This window comes from Camelina sativa, chromosome 5 (genome assembly GCF_000633955.1).
Source record: "Camelina sativa cultivar DH55 chromosome 5, Cs, whole genome shotgun sequence".
In the NCBI taxonomy this organism is placed as follows: domain Eukaryota; kingdom Viridiplantae; phylum Streptophyta; class Magnoliopsida; order Brassicales; family Brassicaceae; genus Camelina; species Camelina sativa.
This window is the reverse complement of record NC_025689.1, coordinates 32,173,725-32,193,422: the sequence shown is the minus strand read 5'-3', so window position 1 is coordinate 32,193,422 and position 19,698 is coordinate 32,173,725. Positions and strand designations below refer to the sequence as shown.

At 38.4% G+C, this 19,698-nt stretch overlaps 5 protein-coding genes across 7 annotated transcripts; 3 read left to right on the top strand and 2 right to left on the bottom strand.

Annotated features, from left to right (window-relative positions):
- On the top strand, positions 8-2,452 carry LOC104788172 (solute carrier family 35 member F1-like). 2 transcript variants are annotated; one of them, XM_010513882.2, is made up of 11 exons: positions 8-324; positions 409-503; positions 738-795; positions 876-1,070; positions 1,170-1,246; positions 1,324-1,406; positions 1,483-1,534; positions 1,616-1,684; positions 1,784-1,870; positions 1,979-2,040; positions 2,158-2,452. In XM_010513882.2, the coding sequence occupies exons 1-11, from the start codon at positions 201-203 to the stop codon at positions 2,273-2,275; spliced, it is 1,020 nt and encodes a 339-aa protein (XP_010512184.1). In that variant the 5' UTR covers positions 8-200; the 3' UTR covers positions 2,276-2,452. The 2 variants fall into 2 exon arrangements, with proteins under 2 accessions (XP_010512184.1, XP_010512183.1); XM_010513881.2 differs by having other exon boundaries at positions 409-512.
- On the top strand, positions 2,605-5,034 carry LOC104788170 (solute carrier family 35 member F1-like). Its single transcript, XM_010513878.1, has 11 exons — positions 2,605-2,918; positions 3,007-3,101; positions 3,270-3,327; positions 3,438-3,632; positions 3,727-3,803; positions 3,877-3,965; positions 4,055-4,106; positions 4,172-4,240; positions 4,347-4,433; positions 4,531-4,592; positions 4,724-5,034. Exons 1-11 carry the CDS (start codon positions 2,792-2,794, stop codon positions 4,821-4,823), a joined length of 1,011 nt encoding a protein of 336 aa, XP_010512180.1. The 5' UTR covers positions 2,605-2,791; the 3' UTR covers positions 4,824-5,034.
- LOC104788171 (uncharacterized protein At3g49140) lies at positions 4,918-8,739 on the bottom strand. Its single transcript, XM_010513879.2, has 12 exons — positions 8,487-8,739; positions 7,789-7,915; positions 7,410-7,626; positions 7,194-7,296; positions 7,044-7,108; positions 6,829-6,945; positions 6,625-6,723; positions 6,273-6,426; positions 6,059-6,168; positions 5,698-5,847; positions 5,468-5,563; positions 4,918-5,353 (listed from the first exon to the last, which is right to left on the bottom strand). Exons 1-12 carry the CDS (start codon positions 8,521-8,523, stop codon positions 5,243-5,245), a joined length of 1,386 nt encoding a protein of 461 aa, XP_010512181.1. The 5' UTR covers positions 8,524-8,739; the 3' UTR covers positions 4,918-5,242.
- On the bottom strand, positions 10,577-17,189 carry LOC104788168 (clathrin interactor EPSIN 3). 2 transcript variants are annotated; one of them, XM_010513875.1, is made up of 14 exons: positions 16,972-17,189; positions 16,274-16,367; positions 16,126-16,177; positions 15,850-15,929; positions 15,680-15,758; positions 15,494-15,577; positions 15,232-15,377; positions 14,737-15,024; positions 14,385-14,426; positions 14,179-14,280; positions 13,937-14,097; positions 12,961-13,199; positions 11,445-12,840; positions 10,577-11,368 (listed from the first exon to the last, which is right to left on the bottom strand). In XM_010513875.1, exons 2-14 carry the CDS (start codon positions 16,306-16,308, stop codon positions 10,785-10,787), a joined length of 3,288 nt encoding a protein of 1,095 aa, XP_010512177.1. In that variant the 5' UTR covers positions 16,309-16,367; positions 16,972-17,189; the 3' UTR covers positions 10,577-10,784. The 2 variants fall into 2 exon arrangements, with proteins under 2 accessions (XP_010512177.1, XP_010512178.1); XM_010513876.1 differs by having other exon boundaries at positions 12,961-13,196.
- On the top strand, positions 17,960-19,639 carry LOC104788167 (mitochondrial import inner membrane translocase subunit tim16). Its single transcript, XM_010513874.2, has 4 exons — positions 17,960-18,162; positions 18,666-18,753; positions 19,007-19,140; positions 19,237-19,639. Exons 1-4 carry the CDS (start codon positions 18,160-18,162, stop codon positions 19,360-19,362), a joined length of 351 nt encoding a protein of 116 aa, XP_010512176.1. The 5' UTR covers positions 17,960-18,159; the 3' UTR covers positions 19,363-19,639.

Here is a 19,698-nt window from a genome sequence, read left to right as displayed (position 1 = left end):
ACACTGGTTATTCTACAAACAGTGCATCTCCTCCACAGAACTCTATAATGGTCACTTAAACGTCATGTAGTTGCCGACAAATCCATTTATTACGACGACAAAACTAATTAAAGACTCCCCAAGACTTTTCTCTCTCCTCTGCAGTTAAAGTTTGGTTTCACGGGATTGTTGGATACTTGGATTGAAGGAAGAAACCAGTAATGGTGTGTTTCAGTTTCAATGAGATGAATACGAAGAAGACTCTGATTGAACTTGGATTAGGACAGATCATCTCTCTTCTCTTTACATTTCTTGCGTTTTCAGCGTCTGAGGTCACCAGACAAGGTTCACCTTTTTCTTGAAACCCATCTTTTCTTTAATACTACATTTCATATGTATATTAACATTTTTGAAAACTTTTATATATAGGGATAAACGCTCCAACAACACAGTCGTTCATGGGTTATCTTTCACTTGCAATCGTCTATGGAGGTATCATGCTGTATCGAAGACCCGCAATCAAAGTCAGTAATGTATTCTTCTTGGAAACTTAAGATTTCACTGTTGCTTTTCTTCCTCTTGGGGGAATTATTGATCTTTGATCTTTCTAGTGTGAGTTTTGTATATTTTATAGGAAATGTAATGAGAGTTTGTATTTTGAAGGTTATAAATTATATTGAGTGCCAAAACAGAGTATTCTTATTATGTTTTCTAACTAGAAAGTGTTGCTAACATCTTCAATGCACAAATTGTTGTAGGTGAAGTGGTATAACTATTTTCTCCTTGCTTTCGTTGATGTGGAAGTAAACTTTCTCGGTGAGAAAAAAAACAAAAAACAAAAAACTTTTCTTTTGTCTCTGATCCTGCGTTTTCATGACAATGTAATTTCGTTACAGTGGTGAAGGCTTATCAGTACACATCATTGACAAGTGTCATGCTACTGGACTGCTGGGCGATCCCTTGCGTTTTGGTCTTGACTTGGGTTTTCCTGAAAACAAAATACAGACTGATGAAGATCAGTGGTGTGGTTATCTGTATTGTTGGTGTTCTCATGGTAGTCTTCTCAGACGTCCATGCAGGGGATCGAGCTGGTAATGGTCCCTTTTTTCATTAACCATGGCTTCAAGCCTGCAAGTAATCAAACTCACCAAGAAACTTGATTCAAGCATATGTATATGGTGGCTTTTTAGGTGGAAGTAATCCTGTTAAAGGAGATCTTCTTGTTCTAGCCGGAACAACCTTGTCTGCTGCCTGTGATGTCAGCGAGGTAACAAAGTCTCACTTTCGAAAAAGTACCTTTTTTTAGTGTACTTGAATTCCAGTCTCCTTGGTTCTCTTTTGTAGGAGTTCCTTGTGAAGAATACAGACATGACTGAGGTATTGGCCTTTTTTGGAATTTTTGGCACAATTGTTGCTGCGGTACAGATGTATCCTTCAGACAACAAGACCAATACTTCTTTATGTTTCTTAAACCTATATGTATATTCCTTGACTTGGCCATAGAAGCATATTGGAACGTAGTGTGCTCAAAGAGATTCACTGGTCAACTGAGACGGTAAGCATGCATGCTGCCACACTTGCGAACCAAAGGACTTCTTTTCTTAAAATCATTTTTGTACTTTTTGTGTGGTTCCAGATTTTACTTTACCTTGGAGTCGCTCTTGCGTTATTTCTCCTTTATTCATTAGTCGCAGTCTTAATTCAGGTATGAGACAAAACTGAAACCATATGATCAAACACTCTGATTTCCATGACAGTGTCTCTAAATATATATATAACCATCTTTTGAACATGATCATCTCAGACCAATGGTGCAACAATTTACAACCTCTCGTTGCTCACATCAGACATGTGGGCTGTTTTGATCCGCACTTTTGGTTACCACGAGAAGGTCTGCTCATTTTTTTTTGTATCAAACATCAAGAAAACTCTTACATTTTCTGTCTGTAGAAACCAGCTGATTAGATCAAAATGGTTTTGTATGTATGTTAAACGTCAGGTTGATTGGCTCTACTTGTTGGCATTTGCTACTACAGCTATTGGACTGCTCATATACTCAATGTACAGTCTTATTTAGTCTTTCTTCAAGTACAATATCACTGTACCCGTGGTATACAATACATGGAGAGCTGCAGTATTCTTCACCCATTGTTTATACCCCGTTGTTGATATTTTCAGGAAGGAGAAAGATGAAGAGAAACAAAGAAGTGGGGAAGTGGTAAGTGAGCAGAGAAAGTTTCTCGATGAGGAGGATGGTGAGTCACTTCGCAGCAGCCTTATAGTTGCTTCCACCTGAAACCTAACTCTGTACCTATAGCTAATCAATGCCCTCAGGGTTTTATGTATTTATGTCATTGGCTGTGAGATATAATATTATTTTTCCCGGGAAGAAACTTTGACAAGTTTGTATATTTCTCTCCCAAGATTTGGTAATTGCAAAGCAAAATATGGCTTTAAATATTTGATGCAGATATAGTTTGACTGTTTGAGTACTGCTAATTGTAATATGATATTTCAAATGGTGTTTGTTTCTCTTATAAAGATATAAATACTATATATCACCTAACATTTTATAAATGACTATCTCAATCCCAAGACGGCAAGACCTATTCCAACTAAATTAAGGATATATAAAATAAGGCAACAGCTCACAAAGGAGACATAGCACTCATCATTGAATGTAGTTAAAGTCTCCTCCCTATGCTCTCCGATCTGATCCATAATATTTGTATAGTTATCTATTACTACATTCACCGTAACTTCACACCGGAGAGACTTCTTACAAGTAGAGTTAAAAGAAGAGAGAGAGAAAATGGTGGTAGGTGTCAATTTCAAGGAGATTAGAACCAAGAAGACTTTGATTGGCCTTGGTTTGGGACAGCTCCTCTCACTTCTTTCTACTTCTAATGGTTTTACATCTTCTGAGCTCGCTAGGAAAGGTTCAAGATTCTTTGTTTTTTAGCTTATGCTTTATTATTACCATTACACCCAGCAGCTTTCTTGATCTGTCTGAAAATTTGTGAACAGGGATCAATGTTCCAACATCGCAAACATTCCTAAATTATGTGTTACTGGCAATCATATATGGAGGTATTATGCTGTGTCGAAGACCAGAAATTAAGGTCAGTATTGAATTTCTCTTCTTGGAAACATTGGCTTAACTCTGTGTTGAGGTAACTGCACAGTTTCCCTTCTTGGAAACATTGGATTTTGTTGAGTTTCAAAAGCAATGTGTGCCAAAAAGAAGTATCTGTAGTCTATTTAGTAACATATTCTATGCGAAATTGTAGGTGAAATGGTATTACTATTTCCTCCTTGCTTTAGTTGATGTGGAGGCGAATTTTGTTGGTGAGTGTTGTAGCTGATAAAGCTCTTCCTATGTCAAGCTTTTGTGGCTTTTAACCCTGACTAGTACTATGAAACTAGGAAATAAAAAATCCATTGCCTTGATTTTACAGTGGTGAAGGCTTATCAGTACACATCGTTGACAAGTGTCATGCTATTGGACTGCTGGGCGATCCCTTGCGTTTTGGTCTTGACTTGGGTTTTCCTGAAAACAAAATACAGACTGATGAAGATCAGTGGTGTGGTTATCTGTATTGTTGGTGTTGTTATGGTAGTCTTCTCAGATGTTCATGCAGGGGATCGAGCTGGTAATGGTTTTGAAATTGATTCTTGAGTCAGTTTTTTTTAACTGCAGATTCATTGATAAACTCGATTCTAGCATTTTAATGATGGTTATTTCAGGAGGAAGTAATCCTATCAAAGGAGATTTTCTTGTCATAGCTGGGGCAACCTTATATGCAGTCAGTAATGCCACTGAGGTAAGCAAGTCCACAAACAAGAAGATGTTGTTATATCGCGCAGAAATGTAAATTTATTCTTCCTTTGTTATAGGAGTTCGTTGTGAAGAAAAATGGAGGAGACACAATTGAGTTGATGACCTTTTTGGGATTTTTTGGTGCCATTATTAGTGCCATTCAGATGTATCCTTTAGACCACAAGACTAAGAGTATTCTGTTTCTTAGACTCATCTCAGGAAAATTCATGAGGTTATTCCTTGATTTGTCCATAGAAGCATATTTGAACGTAGTGAGCTCACAGCGATTCACTGGTCAACTGGAGCTGTAAGTTTCTTGCTATATCCCTTAGCCTTCCAATTTCTGCAAACCAATTTTTTTTGCCGTTTCAGGTTTTTCCTTTCCTTAGATTTGCACTCACAGCGTTTCTGTTCTACTCATTAGTCCCGGTATTACTCAAGGTATGAGACAAAGTTGAAAACATATGATCAAAACCTCCATCACTCTTTGATTTGCATGCCCATGTCTCTGAGACTGTAACATCTTTTGCAATATGTTACTTCTCAGACTAATGGTTCAACAATGTTCAACCTCTCGTTGCTCACAGCAGACATGTGGGCAGTTATGATACGCATTTTCGCATACCATGAGAAGGTTATAGCTCACTTTATATTATAAGGAAACATTTACCTTTTCTGTCTGTAGAAACCAGCTGATGAGATCCATGGTTATGTATGTATGTTAATGTCAGGTGGACTGGCTATACTTCTTGGCTTTTGCTACTACAGCTATAGGACTGATCATATACTCAATGTACAGTCTTTTCTAATCTTTCTTCAAGCTAGTACAATATCTGTTCTGTACACATGCCTTCATCAAGTACAATAAACAAATCATCAATGAACTTATTCTTCACCATTTTTCCTATTTTCAATCTTTCTCAGTAAGGAAAAGGATCTTGAGGAACACAGAAGTGGAGAGGCGGTTGACGAGGAGGCTGAGCGGAAAAAGTTGATCGACGAGGATGGTGATCCGGGATCCTAACCACAGCGGGTTTTCTCAATGTCATCGACTGTGAGATTATTACTTCCAGAAAAAACAAAGGAACTTACAAATTCATCTGTAACAATTGGTACAATAAAGAGAAAAGGGGCTTTATTTGATCTTAGTTGTAAAAAACGAATGAAGATTTACCTTGTGAGAACAACATTGGACGTATTATAGAAGTTACATCAATTGTATCAACTTCTCTTTATTCTTGGTTTAATTTATTTTACTCACTACTACAACGTAAGAGGCTACATCTCCACACAGCTCTAGTACGGTGACTTGAAAGCTCATCGTTATGTACACAAACGTCAGAGCAAAGAACTCGTGAAAGTACCAGACATATCCAGTGGCTAAACAGCTCCTTCTCTGTTTACTTGTTCTTTGGTTTCGTGACTTTAGTCAGGAATGGGTTTTTAACGATATGCATCATTCAAACTCTCGTCATGAGACTTCAGTTTCCTTCTGCGTGAACGAGGGAATAGTAGCTGGTGGATCTTCTTCTCTGCTGCCATTTCTGTTGTAGCCTGTCACAAACAATGATGAGAGAAGCATTACCATATCAATCTCCTTAGAATTCTGTTTTCTTGTTGCAAAAAGGTGTATCTTTGTTTGATGTTCTAGTCTGAGAATCCTCTCACCCTGGTTTTGAAAGGGAAACGGTGAGTTTGGACTTGTGCACCTGCGAAAACTCTCACATCCATACCAAGACTATCAACACTGATCAGGTTAGCTTCCTGCATGAGATAACCGCAAAGTAGCAGACTGGGTTACAAAATGTGGTAGCTAAGTAATCCGGAACTGTAACAGCGGGATCGGTATTAGTAATTAGTCGTATTGCAGATTATACTCAGAGACTTGGATACAATACCTCTGCATGAAGACCCTTCTTTTTGCATAGAGCTTTCAGGGCAATGCTGGAGTTAATTCCCCTGTTGTTGAAGCGCTCTATGATTGCAGAAGTAGAGTGCACTAAGATATCTGGTTCGGCATCTTGAAAATCTTGCAAACTTATATAAGACTGAAAATAGTCAAAGAATCTAGACATCAACGCACAGTGTGAGACCGTGGGAAAAACGATGAAACAATGACAGGTCGTCTGTAAGTCTGTGGTCGCAAAGCAACTATATCATATGCTAGCCATATCTTAAGAAAATTTTGTCTACATCCAAATGACCTGAAAATTATGCAAAGGAAATTGAGAAATAGAACAGACCGAGGCAAAAACATACCTCTGCTCCATAGAGGGAGAGAAGCTCTATTCCCACAATCTCTAATCTATATAGACTTGAACTCATATCGCTATCATCACGTCTTAAACTACTGCTTGGGTTATCATCACCTGAAGATATATCCAAAGGGAGAGAAATTCAAGATGTCAAACAGAACTATTCACAAGCACAAAATCAACAACAGCTTTTTGAGGTCAAGAAAATGTGAAAGGACCTTGAACCTCCCAGCTATAGTTATCTCTATCTTCCGAAGTAAATAATCTTCTTATATCGGATTCCTCGTCAAGGAAAGCGGGCCTAAGGCATCCGAGTATGGATACACCATTAGACGGATAGTCCATTTTCCGGTCATAGTCCATGCTAATGGCCTGCATGATTGCAAAGACAAGAGATACCAACTCAACGACATATTCAATGCAATGCAAGACCAGTATGTATCAAATATAATGCTTATCTGCAGTACCAGAGGGTTCGGTTCGGTAACTGTTGCAACGATCCAAGTTTAAATATGTCATTTTTTTAAAGGTTTTTTCATCATGCAATTGCAGATTGTATAGATATATAACCTTGGACAGGTGTTTGGCAAAGTAAATAGGATGAACCGCGTTGGAGGTATCAGGCATTCCCCAATCGACCGGAATATCTCTAGCTTCAGAATCCATAATCTACTCAAAATTTAAAAGTAGATCAGAAAAGACCGTTGTTAATAAGACAAGAGACTTTACATGTTTTGCAAGAAAACGAAGAGAGTGCAAATAGCTTCAACCTACCTCGAAATAATGGTCATCAAAAATAATTTGGTCAAGATTACCAATGTCCGAAATGTTATATTCCTCATGGATCCGTGTGTTTTCGTATCGTGGGACATCCATTCCAAAAAAGGCTTTCTACAAGTATGTGATGAAAACTCCAGTTAATAGGTGTTGGACGTTGTGCTTGTACCAAACTAATACGTGACATTCTAGTTGGTCAATGACACGCTTACCACTGGATTACTAGCTCCAGGATCTTCTAAGATGTTCTCATCATCAGGAATTTCGAAAAAGATATCTAAATAGGGAAAAGCAAAGATGCTAGTGAGAAAGAAAGTGATCGATAGATATCAAATATATCGAGCGATAAGTTTAAGACTAACCTCCATACTCATCAATAACATACTTAAAGTCGGACCATGAAGTATGATCGTGTGGTTCACAGTGAATAGCTCCAGGAAAAACCAGTACCGCACTGCTGTTAGCCTACAAGGGAAACCATGTTCTTCATATGCAAACTCAAAATAGCAAAACCCCACATTCTTCTATTTAATATGACACTCAACATCATGTGTATCTAGTGTTTGTGGGCTACAAACCTCGACAGTAGTCCTTGCTACTTCAGCAGGGGAGAGTTTTGTCTCCTGCACTCTTTTGGACGGCTTCAAATCTTCTAGAGGATGATAGCCGTAGAAAGATGAATCAGGAACGGAATCAGAATAATCAGCAGCAACAGAAACTTTTGTGAGGCCAAGGTCATGGCCACCGGATGAAACATGAAATGCTGATCCGAAAAAAGGAATCTTGCATCTGGAACTAAATAGGGGAAAACACAATAACAATCAGAAAGATGATAAAGATTCAAACTTCAATCAAAAACACATTAGAGATAAATCAGTTAATAAACAAAACTGGTCATCTGCAGAGACATCAATAGACAGACATACATACATGTAACATATTTATAACTAATAATACCTTAAAACAGAGAGATTAGCAGAGCAACATCTATCAAAAACACGACTTCTTGTGCTGCCGTTTCTTTTGTAAGGCATGGAGGAAGAGAACTCATCGGCGTAAGATTGATGGCAATGAGATGGACCTCCTGATGAAGAAGACACACAAAGAATGTTCAATGCCGCCACCAAATTTACAGAAATTAAAAAGAAGAGAACTTTGGAGTGTTAAATGATCAGATTTAAAGATCTCTAATTAATGTCATTAACATCTAATTTACCCGACAACAAAAAAAATTAGTCACAAAACAAAACAAAAAAACAAAACTTGACACAGAAATAAAATTTCCCAGGTCTCCTTCTTGTTAAATTCAAAGCAGAGAAGGCTAAACGCCAAAAAAGTCAAGGATTGAAGGAAAGAATAAAAAGATTTGAAGAAAACAATCTGAGAAGCCAGAGATTAACACCAGAAACGAATCTACGATCGAGCTCAAGAACTAATTCGGATTAAAAAAAAAGAAAAAGAAACGAGTTTTGCATCAATCAGGCAAAAAGGAATGCTTTTTCGCCATTAATGAGAAAAAGGGTTAATTTAATTCGTCTCTCTCTCTCAGCCATGCACTGTATCTTCCACAACTAACTTCAGATTAGTCAATGAACAACACAGAGGGAAACAAGAAGGAAGAGAGAGAGATCTCAAAAATTGGTGGAAGTACGTACCGAGAGAGAAAGAAGAAGCAGCCGCCGCGATCACCATGATTTATATACACAAAACAGAGGACGGGATCGGAGAAGCTGAAATCTCAATGTCTGTCAATCGTAATAGTCGTCGTACGCCGTAATATTCGCCGTCTTCGTGGCCGTCGTCGCTGATCACGTTTTTGTTTGGTCGTCTTTTCTTATGTTTACTGTCGCATCTCTCTCTCTCTCTCTCTTCTAATATTAAAAATTTTTGCCAGAGACTTCAGAAAACTTTCAGCCTTTTTATTTTTTATTTTTTAATTTTATTTTGTTTTATTTCCTTTTTTGTCGTAATGGCAATTTTGATGATTTTGATGATTTTTCTTTTTTATCTATTTGGGTCAGATCATGGGAAAGGTTGTTGTGGTTGGTATTTTTCTTATGTTTTTTTTTTTTATGGAAATCTCATATTTCGTTATCTTTTTTTCTATCTCAAAAAAATGAATAAAAATGATAGAAGGATGGATATTCTTTTGATTCTTTTCTTTAATGCTCATGATAAACTCACATACGACCAATTGTGACTTGTGTTGTGTGTGTATGTCACATCAGTTTAGTACGGTTTAGCTGGTTTTGTTTGGTATTCTCTGGTTTAGTGAACAAACCGAGACGAATGAATATGAATTGGTTCAACTAGATTTCGTTGGCGATAGTACCAACTTTTTCCAAGTCTCTCTCTCTATTCTTCTTCATTTGAAGACGTTGGCAACTACCACCATCTAGAATCATGAAAATTCTTCCGAGGATACGTGGGAAACAAACTGGTTTAACTAGATTCTTTAACAATCATATCATACTATAATAGATTATCTGCTATTTTCTTTTGTAACAGTTGTGTTCTTCTTTATCAAAAACAAATCCACAGTTTTACAAGTACATAGTTTGGTACTAGTTTTTTCTTTTTCAGGTATTTTGCACTTTTCTTTTGGCTTTTCGTAATCTCTCTGTTTCACGTTACCAAACCAACTAGTATAAACTATTGAAAAGACTTGTTTTATTGTTACGTGAGTGGAAAATGTCTTACAGAAAAGATGTATAATACCAAAAAATACATATGTATATTAGCGTAACCCGAGTGAAGGTTGTGCGCCTATGTCTCTCTCTCTCTTTTTACCCATTACAAATTTCCTAACAAAAACTCGAATCGGTCGACAATTATTATATTTTTCTTTTGTAAAAACAGCCGAGGTATTAATCCAATAATATGACTGACCAAACCCCCAACTTACCTGAACCGACCAAAAAATTTACAAATCCAGGTCCAATGATTGAGTTCTGTTCTTGGATCTTTTTTTACTATCGTGATGAATTAAATGAGGGTAACTATGATTGGCTCGTATCTTACCGGTGGTAACCTCCTCCACCATAAGGTTGCTGCTGCTGAGGGTTGTAACCGCCTTGACCCATCATCGGATTGTAGGCACCGGTCATGCCTTGTGGTGGACCAGGAGGAGCCATGCCCATTCCTTGTTGTGGTTGCATCGGATAGCCTTGACCGTATCCGCCCATGTTCATCCCCATTCCCATGGGATAGTTTTGGTTTCCCATTGGCTGGTTGTGGTTCATTCCCATGGAATGGTTTTGATTCATGCCCATGGGGTAGTTTTGGTTCATGCCCATGGGGTAGTGTTGGTTCATGCCCATTGGGTGGTTTTGCTGTATTCCCATTGGATGGTTTTGGTTCATACCTCCGTAGCCACCAGCATTCATGCCCGTCGGCATGCTTGAGCCTACCATTGAATTCGTCGGAGGTCTCATAGCACCTGCACCTGCACGGCCTAAGCCAGTACCAGATCCCATGGCTTTACCCATGTTGATAGTTGATGTTACTTGCTGTTGTGCAGTAGTTGGTTTCTCTAGTCGTTTCTCTTTCCTGTTGATCGCCTCAAAGTCGACTCCTATATCTGCCAATGGATTTGTTTTGGCTGCACAGTCAACAAACGACGTCAGAAATTTCGTAAACGCTTTATGAAANTACCAAAAAATACATATGTATATTAGCGTAACCCGAGTGAAGGTTGTGCGCCTATGTCTCTCTCTCTCTTTTTACCCATTACAAATTTCCTAACAAAAACTCGAATCGGTCGACAATTATTATATTTTTCTTTTGTAAAAACAGCCGAGGTATTAATCCAATAATATGACTGACCAAACCCCCAACTTACCTGAACCGACCAAAAAATTTACAAATCCAGGTCCAATGATTGAGTTCTGTTCTTGGATCTTTTTTTACTATCGTGATGAATTAAATGAGGGTAACTATGATTGGCTCGTATCTTACCGGTGGTAACCTCCTCCACCATAAGGTTGCTGCTGCTGAGGGTTGTAACCGCCTTGACCCATCATCGGATTGTAGGCACCGGTCATGCCTTGTGGTGGACCAGGAGGAGCCATGCCCATTCCTTGTTGTGGTTGCATCGGATAGCCTTGACCGTATCCGCCCATGTTCATCCCCATTCCCATGGGATAGTTTTGGTTTCCCATTGGCTGGTTGTGGTTCATTCCCATGGAATGGTTTTGATTCATGCCCATGGGGTAGTTTTGGTTCATGCCCATGGGGTAGTGTTGGTTCATGCCCATTGGGTGGTTTTGCTGTATTCCCATTGGATGGTTTTGGTTCATACCTCCGTAGCCACCAGCATTCATGCCCGTCGGCATGCTTGAGCCTACCATTGAATTCGTCGGAGGTCTCATAGCACCTGCACCTGCACGGCCTAAGCCAGTACCAGATCCCATGGCTTTACCCATGTTGATAGTTGATGTTACTTGCTGTTGTGCAGTAGTTGGTTTCTCTAGTCGTTTCTCTTTCCTGTTGATCGCCTCAAAGTCGACTCCTATATCTGCCAATGGATTTGTTTTGGCTGCACAGTCAACAAACGACGTCAGAAATTTCGTAAACGCTTTATGAAATAGGAGACTGTATATTACAAGACTTACGTCCAGAAATGTTGAAGTTAACCAGCCCTCTGCTTAATGTGTCAGCCCAGATGGTTGATTTTGGCTCAAACTTTTTCTGACTTTGAGGAACAACAATCTCAATTGCTCCTGTTAAAGGTGTGAGAGATGGTTGAGATGCTGAAGTCTCCAAGGAACTTAGTCCAGCTGGTGCAAACATATCTCCAACGACATTGTTACTATTCCCGTGCGCCGCAACAGGTCCAGATTGAGTTCGTTGTGGTATATGGGAAGGGACACCATGAGCTTGTTGTGTCATGAAGTTTCCACCATCAAACTGACCAGCTGGTGCATTTGGTGTAATAGGGTAAGGAGTTTGCGAGCTTGATGACGGGGCAGAACCAGGTTGGTGCATATCTCCAACGGCATTGTTATTATTCCAGTACGCCGCAACAGGTCCAGATTGAGTTCGATGTGGTACATGAGAAGGGGCACCATGAACTTGCTGTGTCACATCATAAGGTTGCTGTGTCATAAGATTTCCACCATCAAACTGACCAGCTGGTGCATTGGGTGTAGTAGGGTAAGGAGTTTGCGCGCTTGATGAGGGGGCAGAACCAGGTTGGTGCATATCTCCAACAACATTGTTATTATTCCCGTATGCCGCAACAGGTCCAGATTGAGTTCGATGTGGTACATGAGAAGGGGCACCATTAACTTTCTGTGTCACGTCATAAGGTTGCTGTGTCATAAAGTTTCCACCATCAAACTGACCAGCTGGTGCATTGGATGTAGTAGCGTAAGGAGCTTGCGAGCTTGATGAGGTGGCAGAACCTGGTTGGTGAGGAAAACTCTCACTTGTTGGGTGTGGAGATAAACCAGGAGTATACTGTGGAGGTTGAGAATTTGCTGAACCTGCATAGCCTGGCTGTTGCGTGAAGCCTCCATTGTTGAATTGCATACCTTCAGGACGATTTTGCGAATGGGAAACCATGCTATAGTGTTGTGAAGCTTGACCAAACGGAGTTTGTCCTGGCATGTTTGGATCTGTAAGTGCCCCCTGATGATGATAACTTTCATAGGAGTTACCGTTGGTAGGAAATTGAGATGCTGGCACTGTTGAATTTGGTTGAGGAGACAGAGAAACTGGCGGTCCAGATGGCGGGAGAATGCCAGCAAGAATATCGCTCTCCGATGTATCGAACTGCTCTTGAGGTAAGACAGATGAGTTCGGTGGAGCTTGCATATTTTGAACGCCAGGTTCATGATTTGGTACAGCTGTAAATGCTTCCCCAAAACCAAAACTATGCCCATTGTCAGGATTTGAAGTTGGTGGTGTTGACTGGAAAGGCGCTCCAAAATTCTGATGTTGGCTTGGGTCAGTGTCAGCAGAAGTGATGGCTTTGAAAGGAGATTCACCAAATGGATCATCAAAAGACTGCACAAAGGGCAAAGGATAAAGACAGCATTCAGTAGGGTTTCCAGCTGAACCCAGTAACATACCAAAGATAAATACCATTAAATAAACGTCAAACATAACTGGTTAGGCCCAGTATACCTGAGGTGATGACTGAGAAGTAGAAAACGATGGAGCTGGACCAGTGTTTGGTTGTCCATTTTTTTCAACAGAAGTGAAATCAGATGTTACAATAGCCAAGGGGTTCGGTGAAAATACATCTGAAAGAGAGCCAAGCAAATCCGTTTCAGCATTATTTGGGGCAGACATGGCAGAAGTAGAAACCACTGTGGGTGGGCTAGGTGCAGGAGCCGAAGCACCAGCTGTAGGTACACATGCTGCTGGAGAAAACATGAAGTTATGTTATACAATGACAACACTCAGATCAGAACACAATCCCATACGTCGCAATAACGTACTTTAAGTCTTTAACATTCTCTAAATATCATTTATCAGTGACAGTAAATTCTTATGCTGCTAAGGAATGTAAACTAGAAAATTACAAACATGGAGAACTCTGTACCTGAAACTGAACCTCGTGGATCAAATTCATCAAAAGACTCAACATGCTGAGGAGATGATCCGTTAACAAAACCAGCAGTTTTGATGTCCACGCTGCTGTTTTCAGCAGAAGGCGAAGCTGCAGCTGCAGGAGGAGCAACTTGTGGTGTCTCTCCACCATCCCTTGAATCAAGAAATTTTAAAATGCTTCATCATTTGAATTCAGAACAGCTAATCTCAATTTTCAGTGAAGAGAATTGTCACCTTTCACTGTATACAGGGCTCCGTGATTCACTGACAGCTTCTTCATAACTAGGTGGGGCAGCACCAATATTTTGTTCAGAAAACTTCCTCTCCATCCCCCCTCTATCAAATTCCAAAAGTAAGAAGTAAGCACTGACATTTTTTTTCCAACACTGCCAAATACAATTAGAAAAACCNAGAACACAATCCCATACGTCGCAATAACGTACTTTAAGTCTTTAACATTCTCTAAATATCATTTATCAGTGACAGTAAATTCTTATGCTGCTAAGGAATGTAAACTAGAAAATTACAAACATGGAGAACTCTGTACCTGAAACTGAACCTCGTGGATCAAATTCATCAAAAGACTCAACATGCTGAGGAGATGATCCGTTAACAAAACCAGCAGTTTTGATGTCCACGCTGCTGTTTTCAGCAGAAGGCGAAGTTGCAGCTGCAGGAGGAGCAACTTGTGGTGTCTCTCCACCATCCCTTGAATCAAGAAATTTTAAAATGCTTCATCATTTGAATTCAGAACAGCTAATCTCAATTTTCAGTGAAGAGAATTGTCACCTTTCACTGTATACAGGGCTCCGTGATTCACTGACAGCTTCTTCATAACTAGGTGGGGCAGCACCAATATTTTGTTCAGAAAACTTCCTCTCCATCCCCCCTCTATCAAATTCCAAAAGTAAGAAGTAAGCACTGACATTTTTTTTCCAACACTGCCAAATACAATTAGAAAAACCATCCAAAATTAGTACGTCTCTGGAAATTACCTCCCATCTTGAGAATGATCATCAGCTCGTGCACCACTGTCCCTACAGGATGAAGAGAAATGTTTCATCAAATTTCTGGTATGATGCTCAGAACGAGATTTTTAACATCAAGGACAACTAAGCTATTACACATTCAGGCATTGTTAGATTGATCACCTAAAAGATTTCCCTAGTTCTTCGGTTCAAAAGAGAAATGTTTCATCAAATTTCTGGTATGGTGCTCAGAACGAGATTTTTAACATCAAGGACAACTAAGCTATTACACATTCTGGTATTGTTAGATTGATCACCTAAAAGATTTCCCTAGTTCTTCGGTTCAAAAGAGGGGGATCAAAAATTTAAATCAACATACCTTGATGACGATTGGCCATCATCCTCAATAGGTCGTTCCCTGTCTGAGCTCCTACCTCTTGATCCATGGTATTCATCATCCCTGTTACTATCTCTTCCATCTCGGTCTTCAGAGTCTTTAGAATAACGATCTCCATCACGACTATTTTTATCATCATCCCTGTAACCATATTCTCTCTCTCTTCCATAACTACTTCGTTCTTCATCTCTGTCTCCATATCGGCCTTCGTAATCATATTTGTCTCCATATCCTCCTGACGGCTTATGCATCCCACCTGAGTTATGATACCTATAGTACGAAAATGTCAGGTTTTGGGAAATGTGTTGCCTCTCTGAGAAAAGGTTTTTAAGAAACAGACGCTCATAATGCTGAAGGATTGCATTCATGACTTTGCTAGGCAGCATAGATAGCAATTATGATCCTTCCAAGGCATCAATTTTAATCAAAAAAATGTGCATAAATTTGACCCATTGGAGAAACAAGAAGCAGACGTACTTTTCTCTGTTAGCAGCAGCCTTCTCTCTGACCTCCGCTATTCTTTCTTTGTCATTTACCAACGCCACAAGGCTCTGCGCCTTCTTCCTGACATTGCTACCTTGATCTTTACCGCTGGAATCAATATACTGAAAACTGGATAATATCTGACACATAAAAAAGGGATAAACTTCATCAGTAAGAATACCAACAGCTGAGATACCAAACAAAGCTCTTGTTGAATACATCCAAAATAAATTACTACTATGTATGTAGTCATTACCGAAATTTGATATGCACGTTCTTTAATCTCTTCTATGACACGTTCCGATCCATGGCCTACCAAGTACTCCAAGACCGTCAATGCCTGGAGAGTAGAGAAGAGATAACCCAGTAGAAATTAGTTTCATTCACCGCCAAAGCACTATAAGCATATCAAAAACAAGCTAGACCTTCATATTTCTTTTACCTTATAGACATGCCGCCAATTTTTTCCAGTGTCACTAAGACGTTTCCATAACACTCCCATGGTCAGCTGGTATTCATGGCTGCATGAGAAATAAAAAAAAACATATAATTCATCCATAAGATAATAATATTACAGAAAAGGAGAACATGACAAAGGTATTTGTAAATTACTAATTTCTCGAGGCATGCGCAATGTCCGCAAGAAGTGATCCATGAGGACCCCAAGACTCATTGCTGGTAGCATCTAGAACCTGAACAAGAAACAGAAGTGCAAATATGAGAGACAAACGAAGTGAAGCATATATGGAAAATCTCATATAAAATTCCCTAATAGAAGGAGTGCAAACCAAAGATAAGCCTCTCCAGTAATATAATCCAACCTTCACAAAACTTAAATTAAAAAATTGACTGACTCAATCATGAAAGGCTAAAAACAGCAAAGTTTACCTTCTGTTCAATTCCAGGTACTTTAAGCACTTTCTTGTTGACACCTCTCTTGCTACAAAGCAATTGGATGAAAGAATTTATAAGACATCTCGAATAAATAGTCCACAGATGGATTAACAAGATGAAATCAAAGTATTCCAATCCTTACAGGTCTCTGACAGTTTGACCAAATGCTTTCTTCATATCCAATAGTGAAACAGTTGTTTTTTATATAGGGAATGCGCTAACTGCACTTTATAAACCTGTTCACAATGTAAAAAGAGCTTTCAGTGTCAAAATGAACCATCAATCACCAAAAATAGTAAAAGAATGAGCCATCTGAAAACATGAACTCACAAGAAATCAAACAAATCTAACATTCCAACGTAGGACCACAAAACATGAGTATAAAAGAAGCTTTAATAAACAATGAACTAAATTAAGCAACCTTAACACATAAAGGTAATAGAAATCACAAATAAAATCAACATAACGATGTTGTGAATGTGATCAACCCTAATGTACATCATCTAAGGCTATAGAAAGAAAAGATCCACCGCGAAACAAACAAACAAACAAAAAAATCTCCAAATTGAACACCCACCGACAAATGATCAATAAAGTCAATTCGGATTCAAATGAGAAGAAGGAACAACATTGAGAAATGCAGCTTCTAAACATCATGATTTTTGAAACTTTTGATTTGCGTGATTCGGAGATTTGCAAATCGATCAAAACGAAACAAATCACAAATTGAGCTGAAGTTATCTAAGAACGATACACTCAGATCTACAAGGAAATCAAAACACAATAACCGCAACACATGAATCTGATTCTCAATGACGAACAAATAAAAATCAATCGAACCTGCTGGCTGGAAAAAGGGAAAATGGATCGCGGATCTGTGTGAGGCTGGCACAGAAGAAGGAATCGAGAGAGAGAGAGAAGAAAGAATCGAGAGAGAGAGAGAGAGATATGGGGGGGGAGAGGAAGAAGAGAAAAGCTGGTGGCGAGATGGGTTTCTCAATTTCGGAGTTAGAGAGAGGAGGATTCATCATCCATCCATCATAGTCATAGCAGCCCAAAATTTGGGAAGCAGAGATTAAAAATTAAAAAAAGGATAAATAAATAAAGACAGCGCATTTAACACGCAGTAATTTCAGGGATTTTTTAAATATCGTTCATTCCTTTTTTTTAACATGAGATTATTGAGAAAGAGAAGATAGTTAGTTTACTTTTTAAATTTTTTGGGTTAAGTGAATTTAATTACTTTGATTAGAACGATTGAATCTGTATTATACATACTTGTTCATTGAATTACTATACGTTTAAAACGATTATACATGCACTATGTAATTTCATGGTTTGTTGCAAATTTACTCGGCAAAATTATATCATCGTGTATGTATGTAATCGAAAACAAGGTTTTCCACTAGTTGCACAGTTTTAATGTGGATAAAAAAATAAATATTATGCTGAGATTTCTTTTGAAAAAATCTTAAGTAGCTAAAATAAAATAATAAAGGTTTTTGATCTTTTTTATATTTATTAGTATTTTCTAAAATCTCTGTACGGTATATATTACAAACACAATACAGAAACAAAAATGATATTTATGATTTGACCAAAAAAAAAAAAATGATATTTATGTTGAGACATTCATTACTAATAAAAAACTAAACCGAAGACTTTTTAAAACATTTCAACGGTCAATATTGGCCGTCTCAGTAGTAAAAGGGCCAAATTTATCTGATAGCCCAAGCCCATAAACAAAACACTTGTTGAGTTTTTATTGGCTATTCATTAAAAAAAAAATAACCTTGGGCAATGGGCATCAATCGCCTGTTTCGTGTTGGTCCTCCGTCTTCCGTGTATCTATCTCCCTCATATTATTGTTATTACACGAACAGAAAGAGAGAGATCCCTAGATTCTTCTATAGCCTTCCTTCCAAGTTTTATCACTCCTTCTTTCCCCCACACACAATACGAATCCCAAACATCGTTCAAAAGATAATTATCTGATTGATTAGTAATTCGATCTATTAATCGGCTGCCATGGTTGGTTTCTTCTCTTCCCTTTTTGATCTCTTGAGTGGTTGTCTTTTGATAAAATGATTGATTTTTAGTTAGATTATTTTGTCGTTGATTTGTATGTATTCGAGAGATTGATGGGTTCTGTGAATTGGATACCCAATTTTTATTCAGCTGATTTGCTTCATTTGGAGATCCTTTTGACATGTTTTGTGATTGATTCCCTTAAATTTAGGATTTTTATTGCTGCAGGCTTTTTTTTCCACGTTTTACAATTGATTGGAATCTGTTCTCATTTGTTCTGTATTCATTTCTTCTGTTCTCATGTATTAGATTTGATCAATAGATGTCTGAATGTTTTAAGTATATTGGCGATATATCGAATATGTTATAGTAGTGTGGCTAAAGGCCTTTGCTTTGATGAACGTACGTTAAGCAGGCTTGACTTTGGACATGTTTCTTTGTTTTCATATTCTTTCTTCATTCTTGCTTATCTTAATTCTTAATATTCTCATATCTTTCTTTTACAGGCTGGGAGAATACTTGCAAATTTGATTGTGATGGGTTCTGGGATCATTGGTCGTGCTGTCTTTCAAGCCTATCGTCAAGCACTTGCAAGTGAGTTCCACCACTTTCCTTTATATTTTACCTTTTTGACATCATGTGATTGCTTTTCATGAAGGCTTGCTCTGTTTAGGAAGATCTGTTTTTCTTTTTTCAATTGATAGAATGGTCAGAAGTTTCATGTTCATGGTGACTAGTGTGATTCTGGTCACTTAGTTTATCACAGCTCCTGGATCAGATTCTCTCCTTCACACTCGTGTATGTATATGAAGGAGGCCTATCTTACCCGAGAATGTTCTTTTTGCAGATGCATCTAAAACTGGCGTTGCGCAAGAAGCAATGCAGAATGCAGTACGTAAAGCAGGTAAAGCCATCAATGAGCAAGAAGCTAGGCAAATTCTTGGTGTGACCGAGCAGACCTCTTGGGAAGAAATATTGCAGGTAAACATTTTCTCTTTAAGTCACAGAGAATGATTTTCTCCATCTGATTTTATATACTCGAATAACTTAAATGAGTGCGTCTATATATGAATGCAGAAATATGACAAACTGTTTGAGAATAACGCGAAAGCTGGGAGCTTTTACCTTCAATCGAAAGTTCTTCGAGCTAAAGAATGTCTAGAAGTTGTGCACAGGAGCAAAGGCAACGGTACACCTAGTTAAGAGCTTATATCTTCTTCCTTTTTTTTTACACATTCAGAACACTTGCTCTTAATGTAAAATTAAGACGATTTCATGGTTCTTTGAGATGATGTGAAACTTATAAAACGGCCATAGTGTTTTTTTGTTTTTTTTTTACCTATTAATTTAGTAATAACTAAGACAGGCTTGCTCTGGTCAATTGATCAGTGTCAAAGAACCTCTTAAAAGTTGAAACTAGAATGGATTGTTCTATGTGTGTATGTTGTATCCTTCTCTCCTGAGAGAAGATCTGTTTAAAGGTACTGTCTGTATAATGTATAATATATAATAAGATTACTTCATTACTGTATTTGAGTG